This window comes from Choloepus didactylus, chromosome 7 (assembly GCF_015220235.1).
Source record: "Choloepus didactylus isolate mChoDid1 chromosome 7, mChoDid1.pri, whole genome shotgun sequence".
Taxonomy (NCBI): domain Eukaryota; kingdom Metazoa; phylum Chordata; class Mammalia; order Pilosa; family Megalonychidae; genus Choloepus; species Choloepus didactylus.
In genome coordinates this window covers 95,141,379-95,153,777 of record NC_051313.1, presented here as the reverse complement: position 1 = coordinate 95,153,777, position 12,399 = coordinate 95,141,379, and the positions used below count along the sequence as shown (strand labels likewise).

General features: G+C 35.5%; 1 protein-coding gene across 3 annotated transcripts in view; it reads right to left on the bottom strand.

The window, feature by feature from the left end:
* Positions 1-2,071: 2,071 nt before the first annotated feature.
* Positions 2,072-12,399, bottom strand: part of COL21A1 (collagen type XXI alpha 1 chain) — a 211,668-nt gene continuing 201,340 nt past the window's right edge. For 2 of the 3 annotated variants that reach the window (XM_037844100.1, XM_037844102.1), the window contains 7 exons: positions 10,364-10,408; positions 7,210-7,242; positions 6,467-6,613; positions 6,323-6,377; positions 5,592-5,792; positions 4,686-4,763; positions 2,072-3,333 (listed from right to left, as the gene is read on the bottom strand). In XM_037844100.1, the coding sequence (XP_037700028.1) occupies positions 3,146-3,333; positions 4,686-4,763; positions 5,592-5,792; positions 6,323-6,377; positions 6,467-6,613; positions 7,210-7,242; positions 10,364-10,408 (747 nt within the window). In that variant the 3' untranslated portion in view covers positions 2,072-3,145. Of the gene's footprint in view, positions 3,334-4,685; positions 4,764-5,591; positions 5,793-6,322; positions 6,378-6,466; positions 6,614-7,209; positions 7,243-9,250; positions 9,322-10,363; positions 10,409-12,399 lie in introns of those variants that run through there. The other variant, XM_037844101.1, reaches the window with a different exon arrangement.

Genomic DNA, 12,399 nt, shown 5'->3' with positions numbered 1-12,399 from the left:
CACCTGTGAAGTTTTCAAATGCGACTGAAATCAGGTGATCCTACTAGATCACAGCAGGAGTAAAATAATTTTTTCTCAAATCCTTAAACATCAGAGAGAAAAAGAACAGGATACATTTCACTGTTGCAATTAGTAGAATGTTGGCATGAATAAGGCTTGAGAGTGGGTAAAATGGAGCATTTGGGTCACCCTCAGAGCAGGGACCTCCAACAACAGACTGGCCGAAGCCTGAAAGGGATTACCTTCCCAGGGACCATACGAAGTGAAGCAGAGAGTCAAAGGTATCAAAAAATAAGCTGTGTATTAGCTATGGTTTAGGTGTTCAATTTATGCAAACAATATATATTTTTTTCTTTGGAATAATTCAATTTTAACAAAAGGAATCTAACCATACCTATACAACTTAAAAAGACGTTCAGGCTAAAGGTATACAGTGATAGTTTATATGATTAATGTAATGAGAATAAGATAATCATAGCATGAATGTATGTATGTGTGTATGTATGTACATATGTATTTTGCTGCCCTCTGCTGGGAAGCTGACAAAGAATGCTTTCCAGCTCTGTTCCAGTAGATAACTTCATAATGGAAATTAAATCAATTACCTGGTTAGGTTCCAAGTACCAGGGACAAAATACAGTACCAAGGGACTATAGATTTCAAGGTTTTATTTTCTAAATTGTTCCTACTTTACTTGTTAGATCAAGCTTATCATTGTCTGGCAAAGACAGTGCTTACTGAGAATTATTTTTATCCCTAACTCAGTTTCATTCTGAATGACAATGAATCAGATTAACTTCATAGTGTTACACACATTTTCAATGCTTTGAATAGGTTTCTAAAATGTTTCTTTCTCAAATTTTGCTAATTCCACATTTTCCACATGGTTCTGATAAACTGTACGACTTTATTCTATTGATTTTTTGTTTGTTTCATCTCATTTAATCCTCACACCAACCCTATGAGGTAAGAACTATTAATATCCTCCTTTTAACATATGAAAAAGTTTGAGGCACAAAGGGGTAAATAAATTTTCTGAAGACATACATAGTGGGAAAGAGAAGATAGGGATTTGAACCAGGCAATCTCACTATAGAAGCCAGTTCGTCACGACCTGCTACACGGCCTCACATGTAACATGGTACAGATACACTAGCATGGTGCAAAAATGTACTTTCAGGGCAAAATCGTTTATGTATTCATTCTTCAATAACTCAGTGTATTATGGGTTGGTTTCATACATACCCAGTGATGACATATCCCATGATAACCCACAATAAGAAATATTTCATCTCAAGATATCAATTTTAAGCAGGGATACTGAAAGTAGATCAGTTTATATTCCATAGGTTTTGTTGTTCTTGGCACTCCCCGTGCTTTTTCTTACCTTCAGCTCTTTGCTCATTTCCTTATCTCCACTTCACTTGGTTATACTAATGCCTTTGGGCCTTTCAAATCTCAGTTTATTATCTCCATCCTCAGAGTCCTGAAGTTTCTACAGAACTTACTCCTTTCTTAGTATGGCTGTATTGGAATCGCCTGTTTAATTACCTGTGTCCCCTTGGAAACATTAGTTCACTCAGGTGGCATGCTGTGATTGAATTGCCATCGTATCCCTGGCATTTAACAGTCAGGCATCTGATATATGCTGATCGAATGAAAGAAGAAATGATAGCAACTATCCTGTTTTCTTTTAACAGGACTGGGCAGCAAATGTCATAATTAGCAGGGGTAGTAGCATTGTTAGGCCTAAAGGCTTTGTTGGAGGTACACCATCAAAAAGGGCTTTATGCCCCTGGACTTCAGTCTTCTCCAAAGTCCTATTCAAAGTGGTAAAAAACATGTGACTAAAGCCAAATGTCAGTCAGCAACCATGTCTGGGCTAAGAAGCAGATGCTGCACCTGTTTAAGTGAGCAGCACACCAACTGAATTAGTACCTTATAATTTTAGATGAACCAATTCAGAAGAGGGTAAGTAATAAATTATATCCACTGAATGAATGGCCATGTGATACGGATTATGTATGTAACAATCAGTTAAAACTAAGTTTAAACAGACACTGCAACCATGTCTGGACAAAACTTTATTGTACTTTGAATAACAAGCATGTAACAAAATTTAGAGCATGACAAAAAGACAAAATTTCTCAAATTCTGTTCCTTAAAAAAGTATTAACTACAGTACACAAAAACTGTTCATAAAATTTTTAAAGTCTGCTTAAATATATCAAGACATAGCAGGATTTGTGGAGTTGCCTTTCAACTACAGCGTTTATTCCCATTAGCTTTGCTACAATGAAAATTAACATATATGAACATCACATATAATAAGTGAAATGGAAAATGAAGGCAAACAACAAACATTCTAATTAATCAGCAAGTATGAAGCATAGTCATTTTAGTAACTTCTGAACTTGCATTTTCTGTGAACATACTGACTAGGAATAGTGAAACTTTTTTTTGTAAAATGTTGATTATTTTGACTGTTCCTCATGTAATCAATACTTTTTCTTAGCATTATTGTTAATCTGATTTTCAAATCTGCAAATAAAATAAGAAAAAGCATTAATGTTGTTCAGAGATGATAGTCAAAACACTTAACAAGTAACCCACTGATCCTAACCAACAAGGATGGACACTGATGTAATATGACCAGTATGGTAATACCATCCATCCCAGCTGAATATCAGCCCTGCTCTTATTTCCAATGACCAAATGCATGTTTTGGCTACTACAGAAGCATGAGCTATGAGATATGAAACATGAAATTCACAGAGATGATATTGAACTAAGATACTCTACTGCATGGAGGCTAAATGTGAAACATTTCACAGTGGGAAGAATTGACTAACAGGCAATGGTTTTTTTTTTTTATTATTTTATTCAACTTTGATTAAAACAATGGATGTATAAGAAATCATTGAGATGTAGTTAGTGAATGCTACAGATTTAAAGGCTACAAATTATTGAAGAGCCTTTAAAACCAGCATATGTGACCTTTTATATATTTTCCCTTAAGAAAAAAAATAAAACACCGAGGTACTTTAGTTCCTTTTCAAAGGATTACTGAATGTTATCTTCCTGAGATACAAAAAACCACAAATGAAAAGCACCATGCCTACGTTGCTGAATGAGACAACAGGCACTAATAGTTTGGTCCTTTCCTAAATGGATCTCTTCCAACAATTACACTAAAACATAGCGATGGGTCACAGATGCCAGGGGGTCCTGGTTGCCCCTGGATACCAGGTTTTCCATGCACTCCCTCTTTGCCGGGAACACCCGGGTCTCCTGGAGGACCTTCTTTGCTCATCCCAGGAGGGCCCTCCGGACCTAAAATGGACATTAGCATTATCTGAACAGAGAAGTTTGGTTTTAGATGGAGAAATAACTGATTCAACAAGAAATTTAAATTATAATAAAAAAGTTTTAAAAAATTTGCATGTTTACCCTAATGTGAAGAGGAAGCCTTCTTTTGCCAATTCTACATACCTGCCACTTTGAAAAGCAACTTCCAAAAATAATAATTTTCATAAAGCTAGGCTAAGTTTTGTTAGTGTAGCAATCATATTACTGATTAAGATAATACACTAATGTTCTATTCCAATTTGTGGGGTTTCCAAACTTTTTATTTCTTCCATTCAGCATATATTTTGCCAATTCTATTATAAATTAGCAGGTGGCATACGGGTTAAATTAAAACTCTAATCAATTCAGTTTTGTACCATATTTGCAGTAGAAGTGACTATTTCTATTATATATGTTTTTTAGTTTCTACATCTAAATACACTGTCATAATAGTATGATCATCATAAATACACATAGGTGTTATAGCACTAATTTGTCAATGACACCCTAGTAAATTCAACTAGCATGCTCTAAAGGAATGAAGAGTTAACTTAGAATATTGGCCTTTAAGGGTTGATAATACAAAATAATAAACACAAAATATTGAGATTGGGGGTTGGAGAGGAGTGGTTTGGGCACTTCCTAATAATAAAACTACTAATATTTCCTACTACAACTACAAATAAATGTTTAGCACTAGCTATGGTTTTAGGTATTTTTCCAAGTGCTTTATATAAACTGTATTCATTTGATCCACTCAAAAGCTTCATGAGATAAAGGCATCTAAACTAATAATAATAGCAAACAATTAAAAATGTAACTGATTATCAGGCATTGTTCTGAACATGCTTTGTATACTAACAATTAATCTTCCCATAACAACATGATGTAGATAACATTATCATCACCATTTTATAAATGAGGAAGCTGAGGTACCACAAAGTTAAATTGCAGAGCTAGTGGCAAATGAACTTAACTTTAGGAAGACTGACTGAAGAGCCCATCTCAACATTAATCTGCTTCCCTGAGAGTCACAAAGATTAAACAATGATATACATTAGATAAGCGTGGTTTATTAAAACCATTCTAGAACGATTCTAAGGAGTAGCTATTAGACTGTCTAAAAGATAAGCAAGAGATAATCCAGATTCATGAATATAAGATAATATACATAAAAGACTTCCACTATTAGAGCTCAATAAATATGTATTGATCATGAGCCACTCATGCTCAAAAGGAAACAAATGTCTTTGTTTCAAATTAGTTGGCAGAGATTTACGATGATTTTCTTGAAGTAAAATATGCAGGAACACTTAAGAGCCTAGACCAGTTCTCACCTGGGGGCCCAGGAGGACCTTGTTGTCCAGGGTACCCAAACCCTTGGCTCCCCTTTGCCCCGTTTCTTCCTGGTAGGCCTGCAAAGTATCAACACGGGAGCAAGCTTACTTTTCCTATAAAACCACTGCCTTTTAGATTGTTTCTCTCAAAGCCTTTAACATACACATTGAAAGAAAAAAAACATCTTTTAAAAATAGCCTGCCACCTACTTTTTTTTTACTTATGGGAAACAGAATTTTTGACACAAAAAATATCTACCATTACCAGTGACCTAGACAAAAGAGTTAATAAGAATTAGATACTAAGAAAAGGAAATAGTTTGGGATTATTAACCCTTTTGTTAAAAATAGTTGTTCTTTTACTACTTTCTTGAAACTTCTAAGTTGTTCATATAATATTAGACAAAAAGAGGACAAATATCAACCAACATTTTACATAAATATTCAAAGGCAAAGAGAAATAAGTTTTGTTAGAAAATTTGGTCGCAAAACATAGTTTATCTTATAAAGAAAAAAAGATGAAAAAGGTAGCTAACTCTACAGAAAGTTGACCAAAGTCAGAATAAAGGATTTGGTGTCAGTGATTTTCAGTTTAAAGACCTTATCAGACTTAAGAAAAACTTCAAAGCACGTTGTCAACATTTTCTAATTTTTAACTTCACATGCTTCATTATTTTGACCTCTCTCAAGAATACAGCTTCAAAAAAAAAAAAAAATAGAATTGTTCTTTAACTCAATTGACAAATTATTTTAAGACTCAAGAGATTTACAATTTAGCTACAGCAAATGATATAATCATCCATAAAAACAAAGATGAATGCTCACCCATTAAATGCATTTAGGTGTGAATATAAAAATACCTTTTTGTTGTTGTTGTTCAGTTGCGTATTCAAACAAATTAAGTACCTTTTAATCCCTTAGCACCTGGGCGTCCAGGGGTACCCATTAATCCAGGAACACCATCTCTTCCCGGCAAACCAGGAAATCCTCGGGGACCCTCTGGCCCTATGGGACCCGGTGGCCCAGGAATACCCGGAGAACCATGTTGGGACTGACAATGATCACAGTTTTGAATTCTCCCACTCTGAAGTAAGACTGGTAGCTGGGCTTCAAAACAAAGAAACTTTGTGTTTAGATGGAGAGAGAACATCTCCAAATTTTTTGTCTTAATTTACAGGAAAAAAGCTATATTTGATCATTGAATTATGTATACCTCTTTTGGCCAATAATTTCACTTCTAGGAATTTAACTATGGCAATAGTCATTGCTATGTGTACAAATTTTATCATAGCAATTGTTTAAAATAGGGGAAAAATGTGAAAGTTCCCCCAAATAAGAAATTGATAAATGAAATTATACACAGCCATATTTATAAATTAATTTATCAATAATTATGTTACAAGGAAAATTTAATTAATGCTGAAATAATAATGATAAACTGCTTTATAAAAAGATTGCAAGAATATCTATAATGTTTCATCTGTATAAAAATATCTATCTAGGGAAAAAAGAGACAGGTTTATAAATGTTGCTAATTTTATTCTTTATCCTATTTACATCTTCTACAATTTCTACAAAGAATTTTATTATTTCTATAATTTCAAAAAGTTATTAAAAACTCTATATTTGAGACTTACCTCTTAACACATCAGTGCAAACTTGTCGAATAAACTGTTCTGAAAATTCTCTCCCCTGCATCAAATAATTAGGATTATAACATAAACATACCAAGTAAAAGGCAATGAAAAATATGAAAGCCATAAAAGCAGCAGTGTACATACAGGCTTCCCATCCAATCCTGGAGGTCCTTGGGGACCTGTTTCCCCAGGTTGCCCCTGGGGACCCACAGGCCCCGCCAGGCCATCCAGCCCAGATTCTCCTTTTGGTCCAATGGCACCTCTGACACCAGGTTCTCCCTTTTCGCCTTTCTAAAACCAAAAGAAATCTTTAGAAGTCCAACTCAAATATTGCAGAATGCGTGATTGCATCAGAAAAGAACTTAAGGACATGAATATTCACAAACACACCCATGTGTGATGTAGGAAACTGGGAAATATTGCTATTGGTAAGAGGGAAATTTCCTATCATATTAATCTCCATGTATCCACTCATCCATGCAGCCATTCAGCCCTGAAGACATCCACTATTCATTGAGTCTACTGGAGTAGGCAATATGTACAGAGCCAGAGATACAACAATGAACATGATACAGTCCTGTTCCCGAGGAGCTTACATTCTAGTGGGGTAAATATGGAAACACAGAATATTCTTCACTGAAAAATGTGCAGAAAAAATTGAGCTCCCCATCAAGGAGAACCAGTAAAACTGGCAAACAGAAAACATTTCATACCCAATTTAATTAGTGAGAGTAAATATACATATTCCAAACATCACTAATTAGGAACTACCACTGAAGAACAGGAAAGACATTCTCTGTTTGGAGATGTCAATAGCTAGACTAATAGAGTATTGAAAACTCAGTCAAGGACTGAAGAAAGGGAACATAATACAGGTAGAAACATACCTCTCCTTCTGCACCATGCTCGCCTTGGATTCCCTTTGAAAATTAATAGGGGAATAAACTATAATAAATACAAAAAACTACAATATTGGTAATGTGGTATACATCTTTTATCACACATTTCATTAAACTTCAAGTTTCACTTTGGAAAATAGTGATTTTCGAAATTAATGAGAGAATTACACATATAAGAGAACTCTGTTGCCTTTTTAAAGGAGACTAATGACTAGGCAATAGGCTCACTGGGTAATATAAAAATATTTTTTTACATAACTGTTTCATGCCTAGAACTGAATATTTGTAGATGCTGCAGGTCAAATCATGTAAGAAAGAATGGGATTCTACTGGATTTAAAATACATTACTATGTTTTATAAAAATTAAAACTCAAATCAGATTAATGACAAGGAATATTTATTCTGTGATTAAGATATTGTCAGTTTTCCCAGGTATGTGTAATAAAAATTAAATTTTGATTGTGTGCTATTGATAAAAGATGAGTTAGATATCATTAAAAATGATTCATGAGATAGAAAACATCTATTTTTTCTGTCTAAACCATCCCCTGCTAGTAATTAGATTAGGGAATCAGTGTAATATACAATATAATATTTTTTCTCTGAGATATAAACACTGGGGATCCCATACGTGGAGCTCACTGCTCATTACAATCACTGGACATCTGGATGGCTTGATTTATTCATCCCACCACAGGCTCTATTAAATTGTTTCCCACTCTTCACTTTCACATATTTATTCAAGTGAGTAACAGATGATAAGAACTCTCAGGAGACATACTAAAATTTTACATATTTGAAATTTATTTCACAGTAGGTACCCAAAACCACTCAATTATCAGTTCAGGGAAAAGGATATAATTTCCACATACACAGGTAGGATTTAAAATTAAAGCTTGGTGTTCTTCAGTTCAATATGAAATTTAACATATAACATTAATTTTTTGGGGTGTTTATTGTGATTTATTTTCAGGTCCTTTAAATGTGGGTATTCAAATTAGACACAAAGGAAGAAAAATTAGATGAGAATTAATCAAATGAAAGTGTGATCATATATTAGTGAGTCAACCACTCTTGGTAAGGCCATTCTTTACATATTGAGGTTTGTTTCTGAAGAAAGGCAGTTTTACAAGACATAATCCTACAGCTGGAGGCAATGCAAGAGAAAAGATCAAATAGAGTTTAGGACTGGAACGGAATTAGAGCTGAAACTGAAAACAGCTGCCTTCTGAAAATCCATTAAGATGATTTCATGAGAGAAAAGCTCATTTGGACTCCATTTACCAAATGAAGGCCAAAAATTCCACAGGAGCAGCACTTGGTAGGATGACAGTTTTACATAAGACTGTTTGCATAAAGATCTTGGGATGACTATTCAGTTGCTGAAAAGCAACAGCTGCTCTGGCCCCTGAGCGCTCTATGCAGGCTCAGTTCCTGATGATGGGAAATGCAGCATCCAGTGAATCTAGGGCAGAAGCTTTCTAGGGAACTCAGATCTGAAGACACTAGTTCCTTGAAGAGAAAAAAGCAAGTTAATGGTACCTTGGAGGAATTATTAGCAGGGGATGGTTTAGACAGAAAAAATAGATGTTTTCTATCTGATGAATCACTTTTAATGATACCTAACTCATCTTTTATCAATAGCACACAATCAAAATTTAATTTTTATTACACATACCTGGGAAAACTGACAATATCTTAATCACAGAATAAAATTCCTTATCATTAATCTGATTTGAGTTTTAATTTTTATAAAACATAGTAATGTATTTTAAATCCAGTAGAACCCCATTCTAGCTTACATGATTTGACCTGCAGCAGCTACAAATATTCAGTTCTAGGAATGAAACAGTTATGTAAATAACCATTATTATGAGCTAGCTAAATTTTGAGCTCCAATTCCAAAGAAACATCCCTCTTTTCAGAGAGTTACTGCGAGTAACAATTTTTGGTGAAAGGCCTGGGTTCAGGAAGTTGAGCAGATGAAGGGGTGAAGATGCTCCTGTGAGAAGTGCTGTTTATAGATACCGTAGGAGAGGGTCAGTCTGTGTTGCCAGGAAAGGAAACAGGAACAAAGTCAATTGTGTCACTGAATGCATCTGAGTCAAGTAGAGGAGCACAAAATTAAGATCGTTTAGTGTATGGGAAGATAATTATACAGGCCAATTCATTTTTTCTCTCAGTTACTTTTGCTTTTACTGTCAGCATCTAAATTCTCAGTCCTTAATATCTAGCACTCACCTTCTAACCTGTATACAGACAACCCTGGGGTTATATGCTCCCAAATACACTCACTCCCATGGTCTCTCTGATTCTTCCATTAAGGGACACAGAGACCCCTGTCCTTGGGGACACTGTTACACAATTATTCCCCCTACTTCCATAATTGGTCTCATGCCTGCATTTCTTTCCCACCTGCACTCAGGAAAAGAGGTCCACCCTTGGAGGACTGTTAGCACAGTTTGCCCTTTCATTCAGGGCCAAGTTATAACTGAGCTCAACATGCTACAGTCATGCTACATAAGTACTAATTACTTTTACTCTTTTTTCGCTTTGTCCAATTTGGCTCTGATCAAACTTACGTACTACACAGGAATCTTCCTGAAAAACTACTTAATGAGGAGAATTTAGTCAGCAAAGAAGCAAGACAATCTTACTGTACATCTATTCCATAAAACAGTCCCCCTCAGAATAGCATTTTAATAAGTCTTGAGAGCAGTAAATTATACCTCTGGATAAACCAGAGGGCAAAAAATACATTTCTTCATGACATGTGGCTCTGACTATTCACAGTTCAAGAAGAAAATCAAGACTAAACACCATGTATGGAAACGCTGCCATCGTGCAGCTGCCTCTGGCCAATAACTACCCAAGAAATGGGTGGTATTTTCTACCTTCAGTCATACTTGGTCAGAAAAAAACATTGAAAAGCCTAGTCATAAATTTAACCAGTATGAGAAAATCAAGATTAAAACAAAGAAAGAAAACCATTATCACCATCCAACATTTTCATGCTTATATACCTAGAATGTGTTATACCTACCCTTCTCCCACACACATTTTTATTTGAAAGTAACCCTCTCTTGACATTTTCCATTTACATGATTTCATTATTTCATTTTTCATCAAAGAAAAAAGTACCTGTTGCCCTGGAATCCCTTGTCTTCCATGTTCTCCCTTTTGACCCTTCAAAATTTAATAAACATGATTGATTAATTTGAACACATATAATGCAATCACATGTACAAGCTATGTATTACCCTTAAGTCTAAAAGAAATGTCACAAAAGAAGTGACTCAAATATATAATATGCTATGAGGGAAGAGGAAGTTAATATCTCAGAGAAAAAAAAAGTGAAAGGGTTAGAGTTATAGTTAAAATGTAACTTGAATCTTACAGTTAAAATGGATAAAAACAAGGAAGAAACTAGAAAACTAGACTTTTGCGGAACATATAAATCATTTTAGATAGTTGAGGATGTTCTACTGAGTTCATATTAATGACAAGAAAATAGCTTAAAATTGAATGGATATGGACATTTTATTAGTTTCAAAGACATGATTGTGCTTAGCATTGACTATGATCTTGGGAGGATAAGAAGGCTTCTTTAAAAATTCTTTAAAAAATAAAGATACACTGCTACATTTTAGTAAGAAGCATTTGAAGGAAGATCTTTAAATCAGGACAAATAAGAGAGAAAAATCAGTAAAAATATAAACACATTTAACCATTCAATAAACATTTTTGGACATCCACCATGTACAAGACATTGTGCTAGACCCTGAAGCACTACTTCATCCCTACTCTGGACGAGATAATTAGTAGTTTCTAGGAAAACATATGCTCAAATCATATAATGTATTAAAGTTCCAGTGACTAAAGTATTAAACCATTCTTGCATATTGATTTATTCATTCATTCACATAAATGAATTTCCATTATTTATTGAGTGGCATCTTTGCACTGGCTCTGGGGACAACAAGCAAAAGATACAATGGTTGTTTTCAGGTTCCTTACTGTGTTTGGGTGGGGGGTGGGAAAAAGCAATTAAATCAAGAATGAGGATAGAGGTGACATCATCAACATGGTGACATAAGACATTGCCTGGAAAAGTCTCCCCAGAGAATCAGCTAATGAAAGGACAAATCCTACTTGCTTAGAACTCTGGAGAATGACAGAGACTGGAGAAGGACTCAATTGCTGAATTGAAGAAAAAGTAAAATAACCTCCAAAATCAGGCAGGATCTGTCATGGGACCCTTCCCCTCACTCAGTCCCACACAGCTTGGGAGGTGCACCGAGGCAGCAGCCCAGGACCCACCTGCTGGATGCAGACCACAGAGCCACTCACAGCAGCAAGTCAGAACCCTACACATCCAGGCACAGGAACCCACGTCCACAGAGACCAGGGTGGAACACAAGCTGCTGAGGTGTGTTAAATACAAAAGGGCCCCCAGGAGAAAAAAAAAAAGAACTGTTGGCAAGAGGTGTGCACATTTAGTTTCTGTTGGCTGGACCACTACACAAAAAGGACTCTTCTGGAGTGACTGACCTTTCTGGACTGACCCATCTGGCTCTCTGAGGCACAATTCCCTACTGGGAAAGAAACTGGAGGCAAAAAAGGCTCATATACACGCAAAAATGGGGTAAAACTGAATTGCTGTAACTCAGGATGGGTCCCAGAATTGAAAAGTGTAATGAAAAGAGGGCACTAAGTGAGGGAGAGAATTTAAACAAATCACAGGAACTGGGGAGAAACTCTGCACAAAAGCAAACAGAACAGACCCAGATTCCCAGAGAAGAAACAGAGGAAAGGAAGCTTTTTTCTGGAGGTGAAATAATTGCACAAAAAGTATAATCTTAAAAATTTTGCCACATATCCAGGGCAAAAATCAGATGAGGAAGGGTTGAGAAAATCTAAACAAACACAGGCAACTGTAAAGGTCTAGAATAAATTGGACCAAGAGTCAAAGAAGAGCCTTAACAGAAAGCCAATCTAGAATAAAACCCTGGACAAGAGGGAGAATCTGACCTTCAGTGTTAACTCATCATGATAACCACAGGCCCAGACATCAGGGAAAAATGACAAGCCATACTAAGAAATAGCAAGATGTGGCTTAGTCAAGGCAAGAAATAAAAAATTCAGAGGAGACAGAATTTTGAAAAACTAATCAAAGA